The 27,235-nt window shown below is 41.0% G+C and overlaps 1 protein-coding gene across 3 annotated transcripts in view; it reads right to left on the reverse strand.

Annotated features, from left to right (window-relative positions):
- Nucleotides 1-13,430: 13,430 nt before the first annotated feature.
- The window catches only part of LRMDA (leucine rich melanocyte differentiation associated), a 1,115,169-nt gene continuing 1,101,364 nt past the window's right edge, over nt 13,431-27,235 (reverse strand). For all 3 annotated transcript variants that reach the window (XM_063103067.1, XM_063103065.1, XM_063103068.1), the window contains one exon: nt 13,431-13,570. In XM_063103067.1, the coding sequence (XP_062959137.1) occupies nt 13,469-13,570 (102 nt within the window). In that variant the 3' untranslated portion in view covers nt 13,431-13,468. The remainder of the gene's footprint in view (nt 13,571-27,235) is intronic.

Genomic DNA, 27,235 nt, shown 5'->3' on the forward strand with positions numbered 1-27,235 from the left:
AGTTTTTATTCTTAGTCATATGACATTTAATTTACATTTCATTTTTTTTGTTATTTCTTATTATTTTTATTTTTTATTTTATTTTATTTTTTTTAATTTTATTTTGTCGATATACATTGTAGCTGATTATTGCTCCCCATCACCAAAACCTCCCTCCCTTCTCCCTCCCCCCCCCAACAATGTCCTTTCTGTTTGCTTGTTGTATCAACTTCAAATAATTGTGGTTGTTATATCTTCTTCCCCTCCCCCCCCGGTTTGTGTGTGTGTGTGTGTGTGTATGTGTGTGTGTGAATTTATATATTAATTTTTAGCTCCCTCCAATAAGTGAGAACATGTGGTATTTCTCTTTCTGTGCCTGACTTGTTTCACTTAATATAATTCTCTCAAGGTCCATCCATGTTGTTGCAAATGGCAGTATTTCATTCGTTTTTATAGCTGAGTAGTATTCCATTGTGTAGATGTACCACATTTTCCGTATCCACTCATCTGATGATGGGCATTTGGGCTGGTTCCAACTCTTGGCTATTGTAAAGAGTGCTGCGATGAACATTGGGGAACAGGTATACCTTCGACTTGATGATTTCCATTGCTCTGGGTATATTCCCAGCAGTGGGATAGCTGGGTCGTATGGTAGATCTATCTGCAATTGTTTGAGGAACCTCCATACCATTTTCCATAGAGGCTGCACCATGTTGCAGTCCCACCAACAATGTATGAGTGTTCCTTTTCCTCTGCAACCTCACCAGCATTTGTCGTTCAGAGTCTTTTGGATTTTAGCCATCTTAACTGCAGTGAGATGGTATCTCAGTGTGGTTTTGATTTGCATTTCCCGGATGCTGAGTGATGTTGAGCATTTTTTCAAGTGTCTGTTGGCCATTTGTATATCTTCCTTTGAGGAATGCCTGTTTAGCTCTTTTGCCCATTTTTTAATAGGGTAGCTTGTTTTTTTGTTGTAAAGTTGTTTGAGTTCCTTGTATATTCTGGATATTAATCCTTTGTCAGATGTAAATTTTGCAAATATTTTCTCACACTCTGATGGTTGTCTTTTAAATCTGTTAATTGTTTCTTTTACTGTGCAGAAGCTTTTTACTTTGATATAATCCCATTTGTTTATTTTTCCTTTGGTTGCCCATGCTTTTGGGGTCATATTCATGAAGTCTGTGTCCAGGCCTACTTCCTGAAGTGTGTCACCTATGTTTTCTTTAAGAAGTTCTATTGTTTCTGGGTTTATATTTAATTCTTTAACCCATTTTGAGTTGACTTTAATGGATGGTGAAAGGTATGGGTCTAGTTTCGTTCTCCTGCTTATGGATATCCAGTTATCCCAGCACCATTTGCTGAAGAGGCAGTCTCTTCCCCAGTGTATAGGCTTGGTGCCTTTGTCAAAGATCAGATGGCAGTAAGTGTGTGGGTTGATTTCTGGATTCTCTATTCTATTCCACTGATCCGTGTGTCTGTCTTTATGCCAGTACCACACTGTTTTGGTTATTATAGCTTTGTAGTATAGTTTAAAGTCAGGTAGTGTTATGCCTCCGGCTTTATTTTTTTTTTGCTCAGCATTGCTTTGGCTATGCGTGGTCTTTTGTTATTCCATATAACTGTCTGGATAGTTCTTTCCATTTCTGAGAAAAAATGTCACTGGAATTTTGATGGGGATTGCATTGAATTTGTATATCACTTTGGGTAGTATGGACATTTTCACTATGTTGATTCTTCCAATCCAAGAGCATGGGATATCTTTCCATCTTCTTGTATCCTCTCTAATTTCTCTCAGCAGTGGTTTGTAGTTCTCATTGTAGAGATTTTTCACATCCTTGGTTAACTCAATTCCTAAGTATTTCAATTTTTTGGTGGCTATTGTAAAGTGGCAGGCTTTCTTGATTTCTCCTTCTGCATGTTCACTATTGGAGAATAGAAATGCTACTGATTTTTGTGTGTTGATTTTGTATCCTGCACTTTGCTGAAATCCTTTATCAACACCAAGAGTTTTTTTGTAGAGGCTTTAGGTTGTTCAATATATAGGATCATGTCATGTACAGAGAGGGACAGTTTGACTTCAGCTTTTCCAATCTGGATGCCCTTTATTTCCTTCTCTTCTCTGATTGCTCTGGCTAGTACTTCCAACACCATGTTGAATAGGAGTGGTAAGAGTGGGCATCCTTGTCTAGTTCCTGTTCTTAAAGGAATAGCTTTCAGCTTTTCCCCATTCAAGATGATATTGGCAGTGGGTTTATCATATATGGCTTTAATAATGTTGAGATAATTTCCATCTATACCTAACATATAAAGGGTCTTTATCATGAATGAATGTTGAATTTTATCAAATGCTTTTTTGGCATCTATAGAGACATTTTATTAATATGGTGTATCACATTTATTGATTTGCATATGTTGAACCAACCTTGCATCCCTGGGATGAATCCCACTTGATCATGGTGAATAATTTTACGTATGTGTTGCTGTATTCTGTTTGCTAGTACTTTAGTGAGGATTTTTGCATCTATATTCATCAAGGATATCGGCCTATAGTTTTCTTTTTTGGCTCTATCTTAACCTGGTTTTGGTATCAGGATGATATTTGCTTCATAGATTGAGTTTGGGAGATATGCGTCTGTTTCAATCTTTTGGAATATTTGTAAAGAATTGGTGTCAATTCTTCTTTGAATGTTTGGTAAAATTCTGCTGTGAATCTATCTGGTCCTGGGCTTTTCTTTGTTGGGAGCCTTCTGATAACAGCTTCAATCTCCTTTTGTTGTTATTGGTCTGTTCAGATTTTCTACGTCTTCATGGCTCAGTTTTGGGAGCTTGTGTGTGTCCAGAAATTTATCTATTTCCTTCAGATTTTCAAATTTGTTGGCGTATAGTTGTTTGTAGTAGTCTCAAAAGATTCCTTATATTTCAGATGAATCAGTTGTAATATCTTTTTCATTTCTTATTTTTGTTATTTGAATCTTCTCTCTTCTTTTTTAGTTAGCCATGCTAATGGTTTGTTAATTTTATTTATCTTTTCGAAAAACCAACTTTTTGTTTCATTGATCTTTTGTATTGTTTTTTGGGTTTCAATTTCATTAAGTTCTGCTCTGATCTTAATGATTTCTTTCCGTCTGCTAACTTTAGGATGGATTATTCTTGTTTTTCTAGTTCTTTAAGGTGAAGTGTTAGGTTGTTCACTTGCCATCTTTCCATTCTTCTGAGGTGAGCATTTAATGCAATCAATTTCCCCCTTAATACTGCTTTTGCAGTATCCCACAGGTTTTGGAATGATGTATCATTATTTTCATTAGTTTCAATAAATTTTTTGATTTCCTGTTTGATTTCTTCTTGGATCCATATGTCATTTAGTAGAATGCTGTTTAATTTTCATGTGTTTGTATAGTTTCCAGAATTTCGTTTGTTACTGATTTGTAATCCATTGTGGTCTGAGAAAATACATGGGATAATTCCAATTTTTTTTTTAGTTTGTTGAGACTTGATTTGTGACCTAATATGTGATCTATCCTGGAGAATGATCCATGTGCTGATGAGAAGAATGAATATTCTGAGGTTGTTGGATGGAATGTTCTGTAGATATCTGGCAAGTCCAATTGGTCTAGAGTGTTGTTTAGATCTGTATTTCTCTGCTGATTCTTTGCCTAGATGATCTGCTCAATATTGACAGTGGGGTGTTCAGGTCCCTTGCTATTATGGTATTAGTGTCTATTTTCTTCTTTAGTTCTAACAGAGTTTGTTTTATAAATCTGGCTGCTCCAACATTGGATGTGTATATATTTATGATTGTTATGCCTTCTTGATGGATCAATCCTTTTGTCATTATGCAGTGTCCCTCGTTGTCTCTTTTTATGGTTTTTAGCTTAAAGTCTATTTTATCAGATATAAGAATAGCTACTCCAGCTCGTTTTTCTTTTCTGTTTGCATGGTAAATCTTTTTCCATCCCTTCACTCTTAGTCTATGTGAGTCTTTATGCATGAGGTGAGTCTCTTGAAGGCAGCATATAGTTGAGTTCTCCTTTTTAATCCAGTCATCAGTCTGTGTCTTTGTGTGTGTGTGTGTGTGTGTGTGTGTGTGTGTGTGTGTGTGTGTGTGTCCTTTTTGTGACCGCAAGGGGATCGCAACCCTTGGTTTGGTGTCTCCCGCACCACGCTCAGCCAGTGAGCACACTGGCCATCCCTATGCAGTCTCTGAACCTGCACGGCGGGAGCACTGCTGTGCTCCCAGCGCCGCTGCGCTCCCAGCGCTGCACTCTCTGAAGTGCGCCACGCGGTCGGCCCCAGTCTGTGTCTTTTGATTGGGGAATTTAAGCCTTTTACATTGAGTTGTTATTGAAAAGTGTTGATTTATTCATAGCATTTTATTGATTATTGTTTGGTTGTCTTAGGTGTCTTTTGTTCCTTTCTTTCTGATTTACTGTTTGTTTTCTGTATTTGTTGGTTCCTTGGGTTGTAGATAGCCTTTTTGTTAGTTTTTTCTTCATGAATGCCATTTTTATAATACTAGTGGGTTTAGATTTTTCTTGGTTTTTTATGGCAGTGGTAGTTATTTTTCAGGAACCAAACCCAGTAGTACCTTGAGAATTTCTTGTAAGGGTGGTCATGTGGTGGTGAACTCCCACAGTTTTTGTTTCTCTGAGAAATATACTATTTGCCCTTCATTTCAGAAGGATAGCCTTGCAGGGTAGAGTATTCTTGGCTGGTAATGTCTGTCTTTTAGTATTTTGAATATATCATCCCATTCCTTTCTGGCTTTTAGGGTTTGTGATGAAGTCTGATGTTAGTCTGATTGGGGCTCCCTTATAGGTGATTTGATGCTTCTCTCTTGCAGCTTTTAAGATTCTCTCTTTGTCTCTGAGTTTTGCCAATTTGACTATAACATGTCTTGGAGAAGACCTTTTTGGGTTGAATACCTTTGGGGATCTTTGAGCTTCCTGGATCTGAAGATCTGTGACTTTTCCTATACCTGGGAAGTTTTCCACCACTATTTTGTTGAATATGTTTTCCATGCAATCTCCGTTTTCCTCCCCTTCTGGAATACCCATGACTCAGATATTTGAGCACTTAAGGTTGTCTGATATCTCTCTCAGATTTCCTTCAATGCCTTTGATTCTTTCCTCTCTCTCTCTTTTTTTTGTCTGCCTGTGTTATTTCAAACAGCCCATCTTCAAGTTCAGAGGTTCTGTTTTCACTTCCGCAAGCCTGCTGGTTAAACTCCCCATTGTGTTTTTTATTTCACTGAATGAATTCTTCAGTTCGGCAAGCTCTGCTTCATTTTTTTTCAGGGTACTGATTTCCTTGTACATTTCTTCTTTCATGTCCTGTATACTTTTCCTCGTTTCATCATGTTGTCTAGCTGAGTTTTCTTGTATCTCATTTAATTTCCTTAGAATTATCACTCGAAATTCCTTGTCAGACATTTCAAGTGCTTCTTGTTCTATAGGATCTAGAGCTTGAGAGTTATTACCCTTTGGTGGTGTACTTTCTTGATTTTTCATATTTCTGGTATCTTTTCTTTGATGTTCAGTCATTGTGGCAGGGGGTTTCACAGTCCACAGGTTGGACACTATTGTCTAAGATGTTGCTGGGGTTGCCAATTTGGTGTGGCTTGCTCATTGTCTGCTCAGTTGGCCACTAGTGCCTTGCATGTTTGGTTGCCTCGGGTCTTGGGCCTCTCCAGGGAGCCACCTCTCTGCTCAGCATGCATTCGGCCAGGCTGCTGGGTCACGGGGCAGTACCACAGGGTGTGTGGTCTCTGCAGAGCTTCCACTTCTCCTGCTGGTCGTCTCTCTGCTCCGTGCACAGTGGGCCAGGCTGGGGATGGAGCCAGGTGGCAGCGGTGAAGCCTACCTGCTGGAGCATGTGGCAGCAGCCCCACAGGGCATGTGGTCTCTACAGAGCTTCCGCCTCCCCTGCTGGACATCTCCCTGCTCCATGCACCCTGGGCCAGGGTGGGGATAGAGCCCGGCAGCGGCGGTGAAGCCTAACTGCTGGATCACATGGCAGCAGCCCCACAGGGCGTGTGGTCTCTACAGAGCTTCCGCCTCACCTGCTGGACATCTCCCTGCTCCATGCACCCTGGGCCGAGCTGGGAATGGAGTCAGGTGGCGGCGGTGAAGCCTACCTGCTGGATCATGTGGCGGTGGCCCCACAGAGTGTGAGGTCTCTACAGAGCTTCCACCTCCCCTTCTGGATGTCTCTCTGCTTCGTACACACTGGGCTGGGCTGCTGGATTGTGCAGCAATGTTGTGGCCTCTGCGGAGCTTCTGCCTCCCCCACTTGATGTCTCCCTGCTCCACGTGCACTGGGCAGGGCTGCTGGATCGTGTGGTGGTGGTGTGGTCCCCACAGAGCTCCCGCCTCCCCTGCCAGACATCTCCCTGCTCCATGCCGACTGGGCTGGGCTGGGAATGGAGCCAGGTGGTGGAAGTGAAGCCTACCTGCTGGATCACATGGCAGCGGCCCCACAGGGCATGTGGTCTCCGGGGAGCTTCTGCCTCCCCCGCTGGACAGCTCCCCGTTCCGTACACACTCGATGTTATGTTTTTATAGTTGTAAATCGGTTGATTTGTGGGAGAGAGTGATGCTGGGGACCGTCTATTCCACCGTCTTGGCCAGAAGTCCCTCTCGTGCTTTTATTCATGTACTTCTTTGGTGTGATTTCTACCTTAGTGCCTATCACAGCATATAATACTTATTTGTGTATATATTAGTCTCCTCTAGACAGCAGTGGTTCAAAAGGAGAGCATCTGCTCATTCCCCCTGCATTTTAAATTTCCTAGCATGCTTAATAAATATTTCTGAGTGAGTGCATGAGTGTACATCTTACAGGCATAGCTTGGCATAGTTTTAAAGAAAGTTTAAAAACCAGACAGGACAACATGGACCACAGAATTATTTAGAAAATATTTCTAGAGAAATTAGTGACCCAATAGTGTTGGGAGTTAATCAGAAGTAAATGCAAATGCTAAAGTTTTCAACTATTTAGAGCCACTTGGCATTTTTAAGAGTATTCAACATATGTAATAGTAGTATAAACTACAGAAGATACTTCTATACTAGTAGTATATACTTCCACATATGTATATACTAGTATATAGACACTAGTATATAGTTACTTCTATACTAATAGCCTATACTAGAAGTATATACTACTATTCCTAGTAGTTTCTTGACCATTACATTTGAATAAAATGACAGTTGTGGTACTTGATTGAATGTTGATATTACAAAATAATTCTAGTAAAAACAATTTATGTATTTATGTGAATGCGTGTGAGTACATGTGCATGAATGAACCATAGCAAAGAAGCCTCTAATAATATTGGCCACTAAAGTGGTCTGTAGACCAAACTAGCCAAAAGAGAGTTGTAAAATCCATTTTAATATATGATAAGCCAATACCCTGTATCTATATTATACACACAAATACACATAAGCATAAGTAAATAAGCCTTGCCTAATAAATTGGAGTTGAGATTATAGTTTTTTCAGTTAAACAGAATTTTCTAAGCAATGGTTAAGCCAAATTTGTCAAAATACCTACACTGACTCTTTTCTGGTGATACTAACCTCCATCAGCGTCATAATACATTCTTAGACCTTCAAGGATTATGTTGACCATTGGGTCCAAACCTTTGAAAATGGCTTATTTTGAGTGAGCATGACAAATGAAGTTTTTTAAAAGGGGAGGGAAGATAAGTGTTCCATTTGGAGGCATTCCTACATTCATTGTGTTTTAGCAACATAATCAGTGTGGCTACAGAATGTGGATGCTATACTATAGCTCTGCAGAAAATAGTGTCATTTTGGGGAAGAAAGCCTTTGCATGCAAACAGGGAAATACAGATTTTGGGAATGAATATAAACAAATAGGGAAATGTGGATAGTCTATAAATGAAATTTGGTTTTATGTAAGAATTTTCTGAGATAACTCATATACCTATTTTTCTTTGGGTATCAAAGATAACTCTAATTAAAATTAATCTATGTATACTTTGAACAATGGTCCTGTGTCTTCAAATTAGGTTTAAAAGGTCCAGAAGGGGAAAATCAAAACCATCATGATACCATTGTACCAGGGCCTGAGCAAGTCATAAAATATAGCTAATCAATTCATATGAAAGGAGGGCACAAAATAGGTACTAATTAGTTAGCTATGAAATACATGCATTTTTCTATGTAACATTGTAACAGGAGTAAATGCTAACTTACTTTGGAGTCTGTGAAATAGTTAGAAAATTATTTATAATTTCAGTAATAGGTATTCTCTACTGTGATCCTGGACTCTCACAGATACATTCTCTCTCTTTTTATCTCTCTCTCTCTTTCTCTCTCTCAACTATTTAGGAGGACATGATAACTTTTTCTGATAAGCCAAATAATTAATTAAAAATTTTTAGAAGACTTATAGCTGTCACTGTTATTGTTTTAATTAAGCTCTATTATGACCAGAAAAGCTGTTTCTATCATAATCACAGCTGAAGACTTTAGATGTGTGTTGGAAGTCAGGGTACCTTTTTTCCATAAATGATTAAGTTAAATACTAATAACATAAAAATTGAAACACTACACTGTACCTGGGTGTTAAATTCATTTATATCTTGCTTCAAGTGAATTATTATTTAAATTATATTTTCAGCATATTAATTTTTACCTGTTTTGATACTGGAATATAAAACTCTTTTGATACTCTGTAACTGGAATAGTCTAAATATTGTTGTTAGGTCCACTACAAGGGTTTTGCCCTCGCATCATGAGCATCCAAACTGAAATGTTAGTCTAACAGAAATTATCCCCAGGGCCTTTCAACTTCTTTCCTGTTTTTAAGGTCGAGGGTATTATTCCAATATGAGGAAGGAAAAGTTGATTTTAAGGAATTGATGTGACAAAACATAAACATTATTTCCAGAATATTGTGTGTGTTAATTCAGGTCACCTACTTGAACTCCCGTGTTTTCCACACCTCATGAGCTGTGCTATCACTTGCTGCCTGCATGCAGGGACGGTAAACTCTTCCGCCTTACACAGAGGCCTTCATCTTTTTCCTCAAGTATCTTAGTTTTTGCACCGTCTTGTCCAGGAGCCCATCCGCCTCTGAACTTAATAAATACGTGAAGGCTTAGCATGAATCTGAGACTCATCTTTCTCTTTGATCTTATTGTCCATACAATCAGTTTTATCCTTGTCTTTTAGCTGGTCCAGCAGCTGAGGAACAGACCTCAAATGTTGTAATATTTGTGGAATATTAGGCACAAACCACCATTATCTTTGTCCCCAAGCAGCCATCATGAATATGATCATTTATTCCCACAGTGCTTTGTGATCCATCTTTTCCATACAGTTTGATTGTCTTGGTCAGAAACATTAATAAGTGGTGGCCTCCATTTATACCAAAGATGATTCCAGTTTGAGTAGAAAATATTCCTAAGCATCACTTTAGTGCTAAACATCAGCAAATCTTTTAATTGGCAGAACTGTCTTTTCCCTTCTTTTAAGTAGCCCTCCAGCTCCAAATTTATCCCTATCCACAGAGATTTCACACTTTAATCCTGCTTCCTGCTCTCCCCTGGTATAACCCATTTATTGCCATTTATATCATCTTGACTGTAGCAACTCTCCCCCATACATATCCATTCTTAGATTGCCTCCTCCACCCTTTAGCAAAACCCTCTTGACCTAGGTTGCCTGTTCTCTGGGCCACATTCCATGCTACTTTAGAAGCATTAACATTTGCTAATATGTTAATATGCAGCAATAACATAACTTATTGCCTACATATCTTACAACATGACAAATTAACATTTAGGATTATAATTACCCAAAGGGGTACTATCATTAATGGGAAATTTCAGGTAAACTTGAAGGAAGACAATATTTTTGGACAGGTGGTTGTGTCTTTTAACGTTCTTCCAATCTCTTAAGTGGTTGCTGATGCATTAGAACTAACATACAGCACTGTACCAGGGCCTGATAGTCCAGCTGTCACACAAATAAGTAACCACCATGCTTGGTACTCCTGTGGTCTTGTTTCCCTTTCAGGTCTTACAGTCGTTTACAGGGTGGTATTTGAACAAGTTAGAAAGACTAGAATCAAGTTACGGCAACACCTTCTTCAGCGAAGACTTCTTCTTGGAAACAGAATTGGAAGAAGCAGGTGGTGAAAGGTCACACTGGATCAACTGCAATGGACGGACAATGTGGAAGAGTCTCACAGGGCCCTGCTGTGTCCACCCCGGGCATTAGGCAGTGACACAGGTCTGACTTAGGCTGCCTTTGTGAGTAGCAACTACTGAACACTGTTATTGTTTTGATGTAAAAAAGCCCTGTCGGTTGTTTTTGATCTGCATATTAACAAAGAAGAGAAAGACAGCCAGGTTATTTCTTAAAAACAGCCAGAAAGACATTCTCTCTTGAAAATGTGCAAGATACATCTCTGCTGGAAACACACACGCACACACACACAGACATGAAAATCCCTTTCATCCCGAATCTGCGGTTTGCTTTCTTTTATTCCTTAGTATACACAAATACGTGAAAACACACAACACTCAGACATGCAGCCTGATCGAGTGATAATCTCTTATAATGCGCTTCTATTTAAAGCAACAAACAGATGGAGGGTTTATGAGCAAGGCTGGTAAAAGTAAAAGCAAATGATTGCAATAGCTGTACTTTTAATAGGATTACCCACAATCTAAAACATTATTCCCCAAGGAACAAATTGTTCTATAAAATTATGTTACTTAGGAAAGAGACAGTCGCTCTGACATTGCTGAGGACAGTTGTGGATCGCAGGGGTGTCTCCACTCAGCTCAGCGTCCTGGGGAGGAGAGACAGAGATGTCAGGTACCACAGTCCTGACAGAACAGCTCAGTGGAAAGAGGTAAAAGGAAGAAAGACCAAGGGGTAAAGAAGGTATGAAACATGTCTGAGCTTGGATTGAAATTATTACCTTCTAATTCTCTACGTTGGAAAACAAGTTTCGAGAATTTCCTATAGATTTAAGATAAACACACAACAGGGCTTCCTCCTCTGCCAGTTCAGACCGAAGTCTAGCTCTAGCACAGCAGATCTTGCTTGACAAACAGTGCAATTATAAACTACCCAACATTAATTCATTATCATGATCCCGTCTTAAGAGAAACAAAACTTACTATAATTCTATCAGTAAGATGAATATACTGTAGTGATGGCCTTTACGTAAATTATAATTAAAGCTAATCTTAATTAAAGTTATTATACCATTTTGGAAGAAAATAAACAACCCAAAGAAAGGGAAACAACGTGGTCAATAACTCACTCCAAAAATATTTTTTTCCTTCCAAAGCTCGCATTGAGGGAGACATTCCTGCGCATGATACAAATGGTTCTGACATTAAGAAAAGTAAACAAGTAAGAAAAATAAAGATGGAAAAATTCTGTGGTCAGTTCACAAGTGCTTTTTTATTGTTTGAGGCAGGGTTAAAGCCTTTTATAAAGACAAGGATATATGTGCCGCTAGATTGGATATGACATCAGACTAGTCTAGCTGCCCTTGCACAGAACTCTGGCTGCCCATAATATGCCAAGGAGAAAACATGTGTTGATGCTTCTAAACAAAGAATCAGGGTGGGACCTACTGCACGCAGTTTAAAGCATTATCCCAGTGCTGTTTTGTAGATCAAACAGAGAAACTGTTCTCCACTCTGGTTATTAACGGATTTGAGAGATGAAGGCAAAATTCAATATTATCTAATTATAAATGGTTTTGAGGATTTTGATATTAACTTGTCTGAAAAACTGATTAATGAAGGTTGCATAATCTGCAAGTGGGACTCCTGCCAGACTCTATATATGTCATTCAAGGACTTTGTTGGCTCAGTAGGCTAGAGGCTGCATAAACAGACCAGAGCTGTGAAGTGGGTTCCTCCTGGGCAGCTCAGGGATTCTGAGTCCCCACAGACTTTTACAATAGCAACTCCCTAGTTACTTAGTATCTGTAACCTGAAGGGACTGTCTTTCAGGCTTTACTGTCATCAAACTGACCTAATACTGGAGACCCAGGACAAGGAACACCTGATCTAACTAGAAAAAGCAAAAATAAAAGCTATAGTGTCAAGAAAAACCAGCTTTTCGTACATCTTTCTACAGTGATTTTACTGGTACCTCGAAAAGTTAAATAAAATTATAGTCACCCAACTAGCATGATCAGGCTTATTTTCTAGGTTATATTAGTTCTAGAACACAGCCAAGGATGCACAAAGACATAGCACCAGGGCTGGCCAGTTAGCTGACTTGCTTAGAGCACGGTGTTAGTAACACCAGGGTCAAGGGTTTGGATCCCCATTCTGGCCAGCCACCAAACAAACAAACAAACAAACAAACAAACAAATAGTTACCTAAAAAAATAAAGAGACATAGTACCATTTCACAAGCCATGGATTTAAGTGCTGAGAGGTCCTGAGAAAGATATGAATTTCAAAAGGTTTGCACCTTCTATAAAAACTGTTTGGTCTGGTGGGTGTTTTCACCAACTTGATTTTGTTTTTTAACCTCTTAACCCACCACTCTATCTTTCATCACTTCACTACATTTAAATAGCACCCAAAGGAGCAAGCCAGCCCCAAGCACAAATAAGGCCATAGTCGTAGCTGGAAATGTGTGTGGTTAAAAAATATATAAATAAATAAGAGTCCCCGGTGCAACCAAACCCTCATGCCGGGGAAGATACTTCACAGTGCGTTGTGTGCAGAGCAAGAAGTGGATTTAGAAATGAACGAAACAAGATCAAGTTCATGTTTTTGTAGTCAGGGATTTGGGGAAAGCTATTTACTCCAATACAGGGATTGTAACAACATGAAGCCGGCCATAAACATATAACCCGGCCGAGAAATTGCACCTTCTGTTCTCTGACAAACTGCAAACCAAAATGCATCTCCTGTGATAAAGATGATGCTAAAGGATGGCAGCGGGGGGCAGGGGGCACTATGCATGTGCAAAATATAAGAGGTGAAGACTTAGGGGAAATAAAGCAGAGTGGGCTTCCCCTACACTGTGACTATTTCATGAAAAATAAACCCACAGCACAGTGAGATGAGAGGGGTCTCGACTCGATAGGCAAGCTAAAGACGCAGCCTTTCTCCCTTGACTGCAGCCACTGAGCATGCTCCGGGAGGCCCCAGGTGTGACCTCTGCTCCCCTGTGAGCAGTGGAGGGACCAGGCAATCTATCATGGTGTTCATGCTGTCAGCCCTGGTGCTTCACCGCCACTGCCTGTCACCCTGGTGGATGAGACCTGCTTAAGGGCAATCATGTCAATCTCTATGTGACCACTCAGTCTAAGGCAGAAGGATGATCTTGACAGGCCTGGCAAAGTCAGCAGAAGGTACCAAAAGCTGAAGTCATAGCCTTCCCAAAGAGACACAATGTGGGCCATGGTTTTCTCTTTAGTTTTGTCTTTATTTTTGATTTCCCTTTTTCTTTTATTGTCATGAAGTAGGCTAAGGCACACGGAACTTGGCTTCAGAGCTGGTCATCTCGGATAAACCTGTTGCCCTCCGAGTTTTTCCCATAGTAAACATAGCGGCACTTCCCCAGGACACCTGCAAATAAAAAGAAACACATCACTACAGGTGGCCCAATTAGAAACGCAGGGAAACACAGGTGCTGCAAAACAGACAGGCAATGCCAATCTCAGATGCAATGGGTGGCAGAAAGTGGATTAAGCCCCAGGAAAGAAGGACCCTACCTTCTTGTCCTCAAGAGTTGACACTCAAATAAAATGTCATGACCAAGTACAGATTTCTAGGAATAACATGTTTTCTGGATGGTTTCTCTTCTACATTTTAGGGATTTTTTTAATTTGGCCAATTACTCCCCAAAATATAGCATAACCCTCTCCTCTCTCTTGGTTCCCTTAGCAGAGTTTCTAAGAATGGAAAATTAAGATTTTAAGGATGGACCCAGCCCCAGCAACAAATGTAGGATAATCTTCCCATTTTGAAGCCCTCTATCATGAATCAATATTATTAACTTCCAGAGAGAATCTTCCAAATCCCAAGAGGCATGAAGCACATAAGGAATGATTAAGGAAGAGAGGTGATGTTGACAAAACACCATATGGAAAGTAAAAGGAGACTCTGACGTTAAATGGCCTCTTCTTACATTAAATGGCATCCTGAACTTCTCAGATTGAAATGCATTTTATTTTCACCTTAAGTTTTATTATAAGTAATTTTATGGCTCCATATAAAGTTTTCCTCTCATTCAAGGAGATTATAGGAAACTTAACTAAGAAAAATACCCCTAGAATAGGGTTGAACTTTTTAATCAACTCATTATTTATTCTATATACCCATAAGAAACCACTTGCCCAGTTATTGTGAACACTTTGTAGAAAAAAAAATCAGTTTTTCCAAGAAAAGATTTATAATTTCATTTTGCTTTGTGCCACCTTGGTTTTTTTCTTCTAATTTTAGAAATACTAAATTAAAATTCAGTTGCACAGAGTTGTCTTGGTACTAAGAGGACTTGATTCTCTAAAGTATACACAGCTAGAAGAAAACAAAGAAAGGAAATGTCCATAAAACATTCATTCATGAGCCACAAATCTGTCTGTGAAAATAGGAAAAAATAATTATGAAAATAAGTAGCTATCAGTTTGATAACGTAAGACCAACAGGTACCATTTTGTGTTAAATCCGGATAAATTAGCACTTGAAATAAACCAGGTTCTTCACATGAGAAATCCCAAGTACTATAGTGCATATTTTTGCTACTGTCAGAGACGGATCTGCACTACACTAAACCTTGTTCTTAAAGAAGATTAAAATGACTCTCAGGCACTTTTAAAGACAGGGTGGATGCTCTCTGGCTTGGATGGCTTGGAACAAATCTGTAAATCGCTGGGGTTACAGAATCTTTTAGAATTGGCGATAGGCAGAGGAGGACATCATTCCGTGGTCTCAAAATTGGTCGTGGGCTCACTCTCATTGATTCTACTTCCTGCCTGCTCCCTTGAGCAAGTTTACTGTGGATCACTCTTCCCCTTGGCCGTGCTTTCTCCTTGGCCCCCAAACCCCCATTTCTGTTTTCAGTATTGGTCTGGTGCCTGGAAACATTGAGCTTGGATGAAATCTCACTGAGACCCTTCTTGGGGCTTAAATTATTCTTTTAGCTGTTGACACTGAGTCCCTCTATTGTGCTGAATTACGGTAGCACCCAGGGCTGTGATAATATTGTCACCAATGCCAGAATCCTGATGGTTTGTGGGCTGGCCAGTCAGGTTCTGCCCCAGAAACAGCACCCCCTGCAGGCCTGGGTGAGGGTGCCTCAGATGTATGAGAAAAGGCACAGGGGATTAAACATAATTGAGTAAAAGAAACCCTCGAAATTCTGGAAGGATAGAGCCAAAGGATGTTAATTTCTTTCGACAGCATTAATTTTTATAAAAAGCAATAGATAGGGCTGTCAGATATCATAAAGAACACAGTCTTTCTCTTGAGTAAAAGAATGACAGTCAGACACACACACACACACACACACACACACACACACACACACACACACACACACACACACACACACACACACACACCTTCCACCATGAGCACGCTCTGTCCAGTAAACTCTAGTGCATTCAGGGATTCAATTTCCTTCCTCTACTCCCTCTCCATGGTAAACTTCAATTCCACTTCTCACCTACATTCCACCTGGATGGCAAGTACTGCCCTGGAAACAGGCTGATGCTCCAGGAACGTGGCTGTGATGTGTTCTGAGCCACATCCCAGGCCTTCTTTCTGGTTGGCATTGATAAAAGTCCTTTTTAAGGCCTACTCTGTTTCTGTGGGCCTGGAAGCAAGAATGTTTATAGATGTCCTGGTGAGAGAAGGCTGTTTGATGAAGGCAGAAGACTGCGGCTAGGTGTCAGTGCTTAGAAAATGAGGCAAGGACATGAGGTATTAATATTGTCAATGATCTCTCGACGGGAAAACAGATACGGCATTCACTGTCAGGTTTAAATAGACATCAAGTGCCTTAATGACAAAAGGGCAGACTTCAAACAAAGGGGCTGGATGGTGGGAAGCTGAGTCAGTCTCTGTGCTGGCAATAACCTGATCTGAAAAGACACTGTCAGGACCACAGACAGGCCCCGGTTTGTGTGCAGTGACAGAGAACAGAGATTCTGACAGAGATACCAGCGCCATATTATGCCAAGGATATTGTAACACCGTCTGCCGCTCTAACAAAAGCTGACATCACTCCCTCTCACTTGGGGTCTTCTCCGCCTGCTCCTGCGGAACATTTCTCCCCAGACTTCATTACGAAACTTGCGGCAGCTGTGAAGTTCCCGGCAGCCCAGTACCGTTGGAGCAGTGGTGTCAAGGGGCCTAAGGATAACCTCGGTCAATCTAAACTTGGACTTTGCAGGAGGAGCGCACTCATCCCCACTGATATCTCAGTTACTCGAGGTGATCAGAATGCCAGTGTGTGAGGAGCTGTCACCTTGAATAAAATCCTTAAAGGCAAGGCACCCCATCTGTGGGCTGCTCCAGGAAGGCGCGGGGACAGCCTGGCAGCCGAAAATGAAATCCAGCTGCTGGTGATCGCCTGGGGAGCAAGGTGCTCCAGCTAGGGACAGTTAAAATCAGCTGAAATTTCTGAGCTCAACCCGTCCACAACGGCTTACATTAAGCAGGCGTTGTCTCCGTTGAGCCTCTTATCCGAGCTCACTGTTGGGATGCTACTGTCACCCAATAGGTAACTTTTGTGTTCAAAAATAAATAAATAAATGACATTAACAACAACACCAACAAACAACCAACAAACAGAAAATAGCACAGTCTCAGGGGTGGCCACAGGACTTCATTTATCATGAAGGTTATTTGTAAAATGCTAGCCTCTGCTCATGCATTAAGTGAGGAAGCATTGTGTTTCTCTCTCCTCGGCTCTCCCCACGCCCCTCCTTCTCCCGCTATGGCAGCTGCCATAAACTGTGAAAATTACAGAGGAAACAGTTTACTTGCAAAGAACATTCTGACAGAGAGGCGCTCTGAGGCTGGAATTTGGGAACCCGCTGGTTGTGACTCAGTAGGCGATGGTTTCCAAGCACATCTGCAATGGATTCCCTTGTTTGTATCTCCTCAAACTACAACATCTTGGAACTGGAGGGGGAACAACACATTTAATGGCATATGTAGTGTTTTTAATTAAAATATCTGGCTTTGACCATAATAAGTGAGGCAGACTTGCCAGGCTTCAGGCTGACGTGCAGCTGTCTGTGCAGAATTTCTTTTCGGGGGTCTTGAAAAATGACAATGTGCCTTCTCCTGGGAAATCCTCTTCTGCCAAACGAGACTCCTAATTTTTCTTAAGTAGCCAGCTTTTCCATCAGTATAAGCTCTTAACACTATAATTATGAAAAAAATGTACTGGGAAGAATCTGTTTTAAAGAGGCCCTTTATCTTTTCAATGTTTTCTCCCTCTGGAATGGATGTACTAATTATGCAGGTTAAGTTATGACCTTGGGCTTCCTAAGGGGGTGGGAACCAGCTTCTTTTCTTGGATGCAAGGCTGTGATGGCAGGAATGTTACCAGAGACTTCACTGGGGGGAAAGCCCTGAATGTCCAGGGAAGGAAGTTCTTGCTCACCCATGCATCTGAGTCCAGCACAGCTTCCTGGATGCCCAGATCTCCTGCATGGATGCCCAGATGCATTTCAACCATCTATTTAGTAAGGGGCTGTGGGGGAAGACCTGTATTTAAATCTAGCTGTGCCTTTAACCTAAATAGTGTGTCTGACCATGTAACCGTTCCCTTCCCTCACTTGCCTGATTTCCCCATTTGTAAAATGAGGACAAGGGGCCAGATAATCTCAGAGGTCCATTTTAGTTCTGAAATAGATTATTTAACATTTTCAAACATTTCTCTTATGAAGATAAGGATGTCAGGTCCATTATCGATTGATGTAGGAGGCAAATCCAATAGTCAGTTAATCAGAAATTTGATTTAGACTAAGTCAGCAATTGAAACCCATCCAGCCCATCTCTCCATAATATAGCTTGGACAGAAAGGGAGTTCCCTGGGATGCCAAAATCCCCAAGGAAAGGGTTTCCACTAACTTTCCTGCAACCTGTATTTCATACTCACAGCTGGAAGTGCTGCCCCCTAACTAGCCTACACACCAGAACCCTTGACATCAGCCCAAGACTCATAACCCCACATGCAACAGAACTAAAGCCTGACCATCAGAGCAAGTGGCCCGTCATTGATATTTTAGTAGTGGGGAAAAAGAGTCCGTACAAACACAAAACGTTGATGATGACGTTACAGGTGGGACCAATAAATTCATATTTGCAAAACAGAGAAATGAAAGTATCAATTCTATCATATTGTTAGTTTGGGTAATCACTTTAGTGATCATCATTTTATGTGCTATTATCATAAATGTTTGTGAGTGTAGCTGTGTAATAACAAACAGATCTCTATCTCATTGTGATCGCTAGGAGCTGACAATTAGAATGATGACAGGCGAGGGACACAGGGTTCCTCACAGAACTCCTGTCCTTTGATCTGAATGAGAAAGGAAGAAACTAGACTCCTCATGACATCTGCAAACAGTGTTGTGAAGAGGTGGGTGGTCCAGTGACAGAGAAGGGAAGAGTATCAGGTGAGTCCTTCCGGTCCATGGTGGAAGGTTCTAGAACAACGTTTCCGTACAACACTACACATATCCACAAACATGTCACCCCTGAAATATTCTCCTTCTTCCCCAATATCTAACACCCAGTGCCTAAAACAGTACTCAGTACAGAGGAGGCATTCAACAAATATTTGTGGAATAAATTAATTAATACCATTAAAATTATTGTGTATATAAAATTTAAACAGAATCCACAAAGTTAGGAATTTCAATTGTTGAACATTCGTACTTGAACCACTGGCATTGAAAACATTTAACTTCAGGCGTTGGAAACATTTAAAAATATATACGGATTAAATATTGGCCTTATTGAGGAAGGGGGCAGAGTAACAGAAGGCGACAGCCCCAGTTCCTAAATGCGAGTGGTGTTTTCATGCGGACACTTTTCTCATGAAAACAAAGCAATCGCAGCGTCTGGCTGGAAAGAGAGAAGTGAAGTGAACGTCACCATCGAGCTGTAAACACCATACACTGGGAGGGCACATTCCCCAGAAAGCACATTCCTCGGTCTTTGTTAAGTGCAGGCCGTGAGTAAGCTGGGAACTGGGAAGGAATAAACACCCGTGTTTATGATCCTGAGAAGTGGCTGGAGCAGTACCGAGGTCAGCCCGTGTGATGTGCTATCAGCTCTGCCGTGGATGTCACACGGGATTTCGCGGAGCCTGCACAATGACAGGCTCCTCGCACAACAGCCTCCTTCAGTGCAAGTTACTTAAACACTGAGACAAAATGAAAAGAGTCTGTAGAAGGTCTTAAGGGAAGGGATTGCTTGGGAGCGGTTTTTGTGGAAGGAGGACAGTCTTTCCCCCACGCCAGATGTATTTTTTCTTCATCTGAGGACCCATCTGAGAAGCTTCTGGTTGGAGATGAAACGGGGAAACATTCTCCACCTGACCCAGGGGACAGTAAAGAAGGCAAATAAGAAAAAGAAGCTGGGCGCAACCTCAGGCCACTGTCTCAGCACACCATCTGCATCTTAAGCTGGAAAGGGGACCCATCTGAGAAGCTTCTGGTTGGAGATGAAACGGGGAAACATTCTCCACCTGACCCAGGGGACAGTAAAGAAGGCAAATAAGAAAAAGAAGCTGGGCGCAACCTCAGGCCACTGTCTCAGCACACCATCTGCATCTTAAGCTGGAAAGGGGTGCCTTGCTGCTGCAATGTTTGCAAACCCCCCAAAATGTCTATTAGGGCTCCTGCTACCTTCACCATGGTGGGGGTGGGGGCCATACTACACACTGTCCTTGCTAAGTACTGTAGGGACCACCTCAATCCATGCCTCCTGCTTCTCCCTTATTATACAAAGCACCCGTCTGTATCCTACCCTGCTGCACTGACCCTGATATTATGGACTGGTGGACATTTGAATTCTGCTGTTTTGACTCCAGGGATGCTTTGAGTTCATGCTTATAAATATAAACATGTAAACTAGCCTGGTGATTTTTCCTTTGAGAAAGCATTAATTATTCACAGCAAACTCCATTTAGCCAATTTAATTCCTTAATCAATTTTTAAATGCAAAGTTAAACCATTTCTATTTTTAACATCTTCATTCCTATTTTATTGAATTTATTTTCAATGGGATCACTTTTTTTCCATGTAATTTTTACATTCAGGTTAAATTCCTCAATCAGCTTTTGCCAAACATCATATTTTACCAATTATATCTTCTATATCTCTTTCAGAGTCATTTATTTTTACAAAGTCTCATTTTGGGGGGAAAAATTCAGCAGATTTAAATTATGGCAGGAAGACTTGAGTCTTCTATTAAAGTTCAGTCAACTAATTTTATTGCGTGTAGTTTTATTTCACTTTAATTTTACTTCATTTTCGTTATCTCTATCAAGACTAATTCTTCCCCGTGAATTTGTGTGGTTTTCAATACCAATAAGATATAAATCTTGAGTCAGTTTTTCATCCATAATAAATTATATATGTGCGGGTTTAGTCGCTGTGAGTTTTCTTTCAGTCTGATTATTTCTACCAGCAATGTTGATCATAAGTTAGAGTAAATGATAGCTTTTATTCATTTCTGAGCACCAAGATCATGTAGGACAAAGAGAAATACTCTAGGAACATAGTAGGATCCAAATCGAGGGGTTAAGATATGCTGCTTTCTACCAAGAACTAGCAAAGAGCACAGTATGGGCCACCTATTCGAGCCTTAGAATGCATCCCTGTCCTGAAAGAAGGCTGACAAAAATGCCAGGCAACCCGTCCACATGACAAGAGGGCCTTTGGCCCCAGTGCTCATGACAAGAGGCTCATGTAGCCTTCCAGTGCGCCTGATGGGAGAACAGATTACACAGGCTGCTTAGGCAAATGCTGGGCCTTGTCAAGTGTCACCCATGTGTTTGTAAGGAAGAAAAAGCAGGGAAAGGATGTTGGCAAGATCTGTGCCAGAGGTGAGAGCCATGCAAAACTCAGACGCGGGCCTCCCAGACCGGGCAGGCTGCACGCACGGGTGGGGAGAGGGCAGACGAGTGGCGTGGGGTAAGCCAGCGCCTGCGGAAGACACACTCCGGGCCCATGAGAGTGTCATTCTAGAAGAAAAAAAGGAGGTGGGAGAGGTGAGAGAGGAAAAAAAACACAGGGCAAGTTTTCTCTCACAAAACCTGTCCATGGAAAATGGAAAAGTTGGTCCAAGTCTGAGGAATAATTGCACTGTTGAGGGGCTCCTCAGTAACGAGCTCCACTGTCCCACCTTGAGCCCTGGACCCACGCGCAGGCTGCAAATGCCGTGGCTCTACCCAGACCTGCCCTGGCCATTCAAAGTCCTCTTTGCATCAGGGAAATATTAGGCTGACAGATTAAAAGTTATCTGGCAGCAGATGTTTCCATTATGTGAATCATGGAAAGGAAACCGTCAACGTGCTTTTCCTCGATGTCAATGCTGTTTAATTTCCTTTTTTTTTTTTTTTTTTTTTGTAGTGGGGGTAGTGAGGGGTGAGCAGAAACTGACAGGAGAAACCTCAGATCTGAAGGTGGGCTCTTACCTCCATACATGTTGTATTTTAATCAAACAGGAACGTATTATACTAACAAGAGATCAAACTCCATTACATTTCCATTACATCTCCTTAGCAATCAAAATTATATTTTTATTCACGGGTTACTTTTTTTTCCAGCCAAAAATGAAGGCAGAAACAGTTTTTACTCCTGATTTCATACACAATGATTTATTTACACTCTCCTATAAGGATATTTTATTATTTGCTATACTTCCTAGTAAGCTCATATACAGAATGTTAAACTTTTCTTTAAAAGTATTTCTTTAACTGGATCGGAGAATTCTTGAGATGGGATAGCATTTAAAGATCTGCATCTTAGGTAAAGATATGCATTTTAGGCAAAATCCTTCATTTTACAGAGGAGGAAAGTGAGGTTCCAATTGGCTTCCTTAAGGTGACAGTACCAGACCAGGCCTCCATACAACTCTACCCTTCTAGTACAGAAATATCGGAATTATAGGACACTTCCCTTAGAACATCAGTAGAAGTCTTGCTTTTATAGCTTATTTCACCAACTTATTATTTATTTGTTCAGTCCCGTTCCCAGGAATCAGGGAATTTTGAAGATCACCAAGAACGTGACTCAGGCTCATTCCTACCTATATTTTTGTGGAAAGAAACTTGAACCTCAAGGCCAGTTTGGAAACATTGTGCTTACCCTCTCCCCGACGTCTGCATTCTAAGTGGAGCTGAATGGATTTGAGATGGGCTGGATTCCAAAGTGCATGCTGAGATGGGATGCAAATCAGTTAAGATTTGGGAAGTACCCTTCAAAGCAGCTCAGGGATGGATGCCACATAAGCCCGGCTGTCAGTCAAAACGGACAGTGGTCAGGTGGTGTGGCTTCGTGTTTCTTTCTCAGTTGTTTGACGGAGGAACTCAGAAATATTTCAGACAGGAGAGAGAAAAGAAGGGAAGAAAAAAATCCCTCCACCACCTCCACCACCACTATCTTTACATTCATCTTTTCCACCTTCCATCTGAAGTCAGAAGCATCGCCACGAGAGGGCAGCATGAATATAGGAAAACAGCAGCTTTCTTTCAAAAAATAAATAAATAAATGACGGGAACTATTCAGGGAGGGCCATTAAAGACACACTGTGCTTTTGGTCACCAATTATAGGTTCTGTAACGATCAATACGTCATGTTTACTCAATCTGTGCTGAAGGCTTTCTGGGAATGGGGCTGCCAGATTCCTCTTGCCTCAATTTCAGGGGACTGATTTTCTTTACCATCAATTACTCTAATTAATCTTTCAGGCTCAGGGGTTGGGGATTTTTGCAAATCACCTGCATCAATGTAATGAAGCATGCAAACTAATAAGCAAAGCTAAATTTCCCCAATTTCTTAGAAAAAGATCACTTTTACTGTGGAAGAACAAAAAGAAATATGCCACCCAATGGCATGGAGTTGTCATCATTTGATAGCCATAAGAGTAAAAAACATAAATATAAAATAAAATAAAAACTAGATCAATTCACGCAAATCACAGCCACCTCCTTTTAAGGCATTCCCTGTCCGAAACCCAGCCAACCACCATCTTCCCTCTCAGGTTACCTGGTCCAGAGTCACCAGAAAAGAGAAGCAGAAACTACTCAAATAAAAATACAACAATAATTCCAGCCGCTGTTTGATCCTTAGATGGTCCCATCTTTGGTTTCTGGCACACGGGCCAAGTGCCTGTTTTCCTGCCTGGAGCACCAAATGACCCAGAGGTACTTCTGGGCTTTCGAGATTGCAAACATATCATTATACATACATTTTAAAACAGCAATAAAGGGAATGGCATTTTAAATTAGAATCCTATAGGATAAAAATGAATGAGTGGATTCAATCAGGGAAGGGGGTAAACAAAAATTGGAGTTACTAGACTTCTGGGCAGGGGAAACTGGGGCTGAGTCCAGGCGTGGCTCTGCACGTCAGCTGAGGAGGCTCTCAAGGGGTCAGTGAAGGAAGGACAAAATCGCTGTCACATGCTGCCTTCCCTCATACCTTCCTCATGTAACAGTCACGTGATTGAGTAGCCACTAGGGGAATGTTGGGCTCTAGTTAATTAATTAAATTATCTTATTAACTCATGGTTAACTAGAAACCTTTCTGAGCTTTCTCTCACACATAAAACTCCATCCAAAACCAAATTCAATCTCATTGTCATACTAGGTATGTCACAGTGACCATGACTGAGGATTTGCAGTGAGGATGATACAGGTAGGATGTTTAGCTGGGGTGGGAGGACTGCTGACTGAACATTTCTCAAAGTCTTAGGATCTCCTGTTTATATGTGCTCCAAAGGGTAGGGACAACAGCTCTTCACTCACGCATCATGAAGCCTAGGGCATAGCAGATACTCAATAGATTGCTTTTTATTGTGGAATAAATTAAAAGATCTCAGGATGCTTCTGAACCTAGCATTTACTATGCACCGCTGGACATTTACAAGTAGGAGAACTCATGGGTTGGCCCCAGGACAGTGTTTCTCCCACTTGCCCGTGCATTAGGATCACCCAGAAGCCTTGCTAAAACAGTTGTCGTGCCTCATCCGCAGAGTTTCTGATTTAGCAGGTCTGAGTTGGGACCATGAATCTGCATTTTTGCAAGTTCCTAGGTGATGTTGATCTTGGGGACCACCTTTAAGAAACTGTTCTAGGATGACCTATAAGGGACCCTTTTTTCCATTTTAGAAAGTATATCCGGGGGGTTCGGGGGGTGGAGTAGGGAGAAAAAGAAGGAAATGGTAAAGGGACATGAAAATCAATTACATTGTATATTGATAAATTTAAAAATGAATAAATAAATAAATAAAAAGTAAATCCCTTGATGGTAGTTTTTATTCTCATAAAATCAGGACTATTCAGATTCAGAGATAAGACATCTGGTTAACTGAGAATCCTAGTGTGCTGAGTTTTGGTAAGTGGAGGTTTTATTTTCTCTCTAATAACAGTCTGGAAAAAAATGGTTCCTAAAATAAAAAATAACAATAATAAAAGATTGCCCCAACTCTTTAATACAAAACAAAACCCAGAAAAGTTTTAAATTAAGTGATGTGCAGATGACATTAACAGAAGAAAAGAAAAAAAAGAGTTTTTTGGATAAGTAGAATAGAACTATACCTGCAAAACATAATTATGAAGAATGGAAAAAAAAACTTGCAGTAAAAATTTCCCAGGAAGTCTTTAGACTCCCCTTAAATTGACAGAATCTTATATGAACAAATCTGAGCAGTGGGGGTCCTCCTGCAGCGTCTGAATGGGAATTTTGGCTCGGCTCTCAAGCAGAAATTTGCTTTTGGGTTTCAGATCTGTTCCTATTAGAGAGCTCACATCAAAAGCGGGGAAAACATCCACAGTCCTGTCTGGTTCCGCAGGCTGAAATTTCTCAAGAGAGTCGTTGAAAATAAAGACAAGCTGGGTTTTTCTGTTTTTTTTTTTTTTTTAATTCTTCAAGCTGCAAAAAAGAGCCTCTCAAATAAAATTAAGCAGAGCCAGTAACAACTGGGTTTGTCATAATTCAAACCCTGCAAGGATTGGGGAAAAGGCCTTTCTTTCTTGGACCCCTTGGTCCAGCCTCCATCTGCCCTTCATTAGAATCCATACAAACTTTTCCTGTACTGATATTAATATAATCTTTCCTAATTCCAGGACACCCTAAATAGCTTTCTCCAAAAGGAAAACAAAAGGAATCTGCTGATATATGATCTAACTGAAAGTTTGCCGTACAAAAAAATAACCAAAAGTCTTTTGTTGTAGAAAGCACAGCATAATTCTTGGACACTAGCAAATCCTACCACCAAATGCCAAAATATTTTCATTATTTCCTGATCTTCAACTCCCCATCCTTTAACCTGCTCTGAAAAAAAAAGTGTACATATATATTATATTAATGCAAGAAACTGTATGTTAAGAATAGCAGAAAGCATTTTATAAGAACAATATGAACCTTCTGTGTGTGTGTGTGTGTGTGTGTGTGTGTGCGTGTGTGTGTGTATTTTTCCCCCCAAGATAAAGACAAAGTAAATTGTAGAAGAACATATTATAAGGGCCTTCATTAGGGTTAAGCTCATTAAAAGTTAATGAAGGCACCAGAGTCTCTCCAGCAATATTAAGAGGGGTATATTTTTTGCCCATCAGTGGAGAGGCCCCAGTCAGAGACATGCTAACGGTGGGTGGTACCAGGTGTTATCTGTCCCTGGAACTTTGATGGCTTGGGATATTACCCCTTTTATTTGGCTGGCCTGAATTCATCAAGATTCACCCTGTGGAGAGTTAACATGCCTCCATATTGGGGGGAAAAAAAATTGCCCATGGGCCAATGTGAGCCTCACACCTAATAGAATACATCTGGCTTTGACAGTTTGATGCCCAGCTCTGAGCCACATTCGGCAACACAAATTAACAGCATAGACATTGCCCACGCTGAGCAGGAAGTAATAACCTGCTACCTGCTACTTGGCCAAAATCTCATTATAAGCCATTACGGTAATTGAGGGCCAAGACTCTGTGGATATTAGACTCCCTGAGTGCCAGTAGTTAGCTCAGGAGAAGAAAGACTCATAATGGGGGGGGGGGGGGGGCAGACTGAGGAGAAACTGCTTTGGATAATGGAGTGAATTTGGTCTACAAGGTGGGTGCTCCATGGTGCTGAGAAATTGGAGAACTGTTTCTCTTCTGTCCCGAAGCCCACATGACCTCTCCCAGAGGGGCTCAGTCCTCCAGGAAGATGATATAAGTTTTGGTAAGCCTCCAACAAGGCTCTATAATTAAAATTTGGTTTAAAAAAATATTGGGAACCGCCACAAAGCGAAGAAGAGGGCAAATAAGTCAAAATGCCCCGTAAGTAACAAGCAAGGAGCTGGGGTGGGGAGAGAGAAGGCAGTTCTCTGGAATTACCTCATGCCCATGGGCTCCCACTCTCCTGTAGCTGCCACAGCCAGCTCCTTTCCCCATAAGGCTGGCCCTCTAAGTCTGTCCAGGGTTGGACAGCTATGGATGAAGTAGTGAGACTTGAGGGGACGGAAACAGGGCAGAAGAAGTCCCATTAATCATCAGTAAACAAACTAATCAATCGACCTGATTTTTTGGTACCATAAAGAGGGCCCTGGATACTGCAGTAATGATGACAGATTTCAATAAATTTTCTTGGAAAGAGTCATATAGGGTCATAGAGGAGTAACTGAAAATATAATAAATTGACTCCAGAAATCCCTTTTCATCATTCCCCTCTACACACACACACACGCACACGCACACGCACACGCACACGCACACGCACACACACACGCACACACACCAATAACAACCAAATTCTCCAATCCCAGGAGCAAGCTTACGAAAGGTTTTATCTAATGTATAAAAAAGCTCCTGAGTGCCGCGTCTTCTCTAGACACCACCGGAAGCCAGGTGAACAAACCTTCCTGGCCTTCCCAAAGGTGCCCTTTCATTCCACCCCAGGTCTCAGTGAAGGGTTCCTTGGAACTGGCATTTTAAAGAATAGATATTTTGGGAAAAATCAGCAGTGTGGTGGAGGAAACAGAGTGTTCCCAAGGGCGAGGATGCCC

The sequence above is a fragment of the Cynocephalus volans genome, chromosome 7, assembly GCF_027409185.1.
Source record: "Cynocephalus volans isolate mCynVol1 chromosome 7, mCynVol1.pri, whole genome shotgun sequence".
Taxonomy (NCBI): domain Eukaryota; kingdom Metazoa; phylum Chordata; class Mammalia; order Dermoptera; family Cynocephalidae; genus Cynocephalus; species Cynocephalus volans.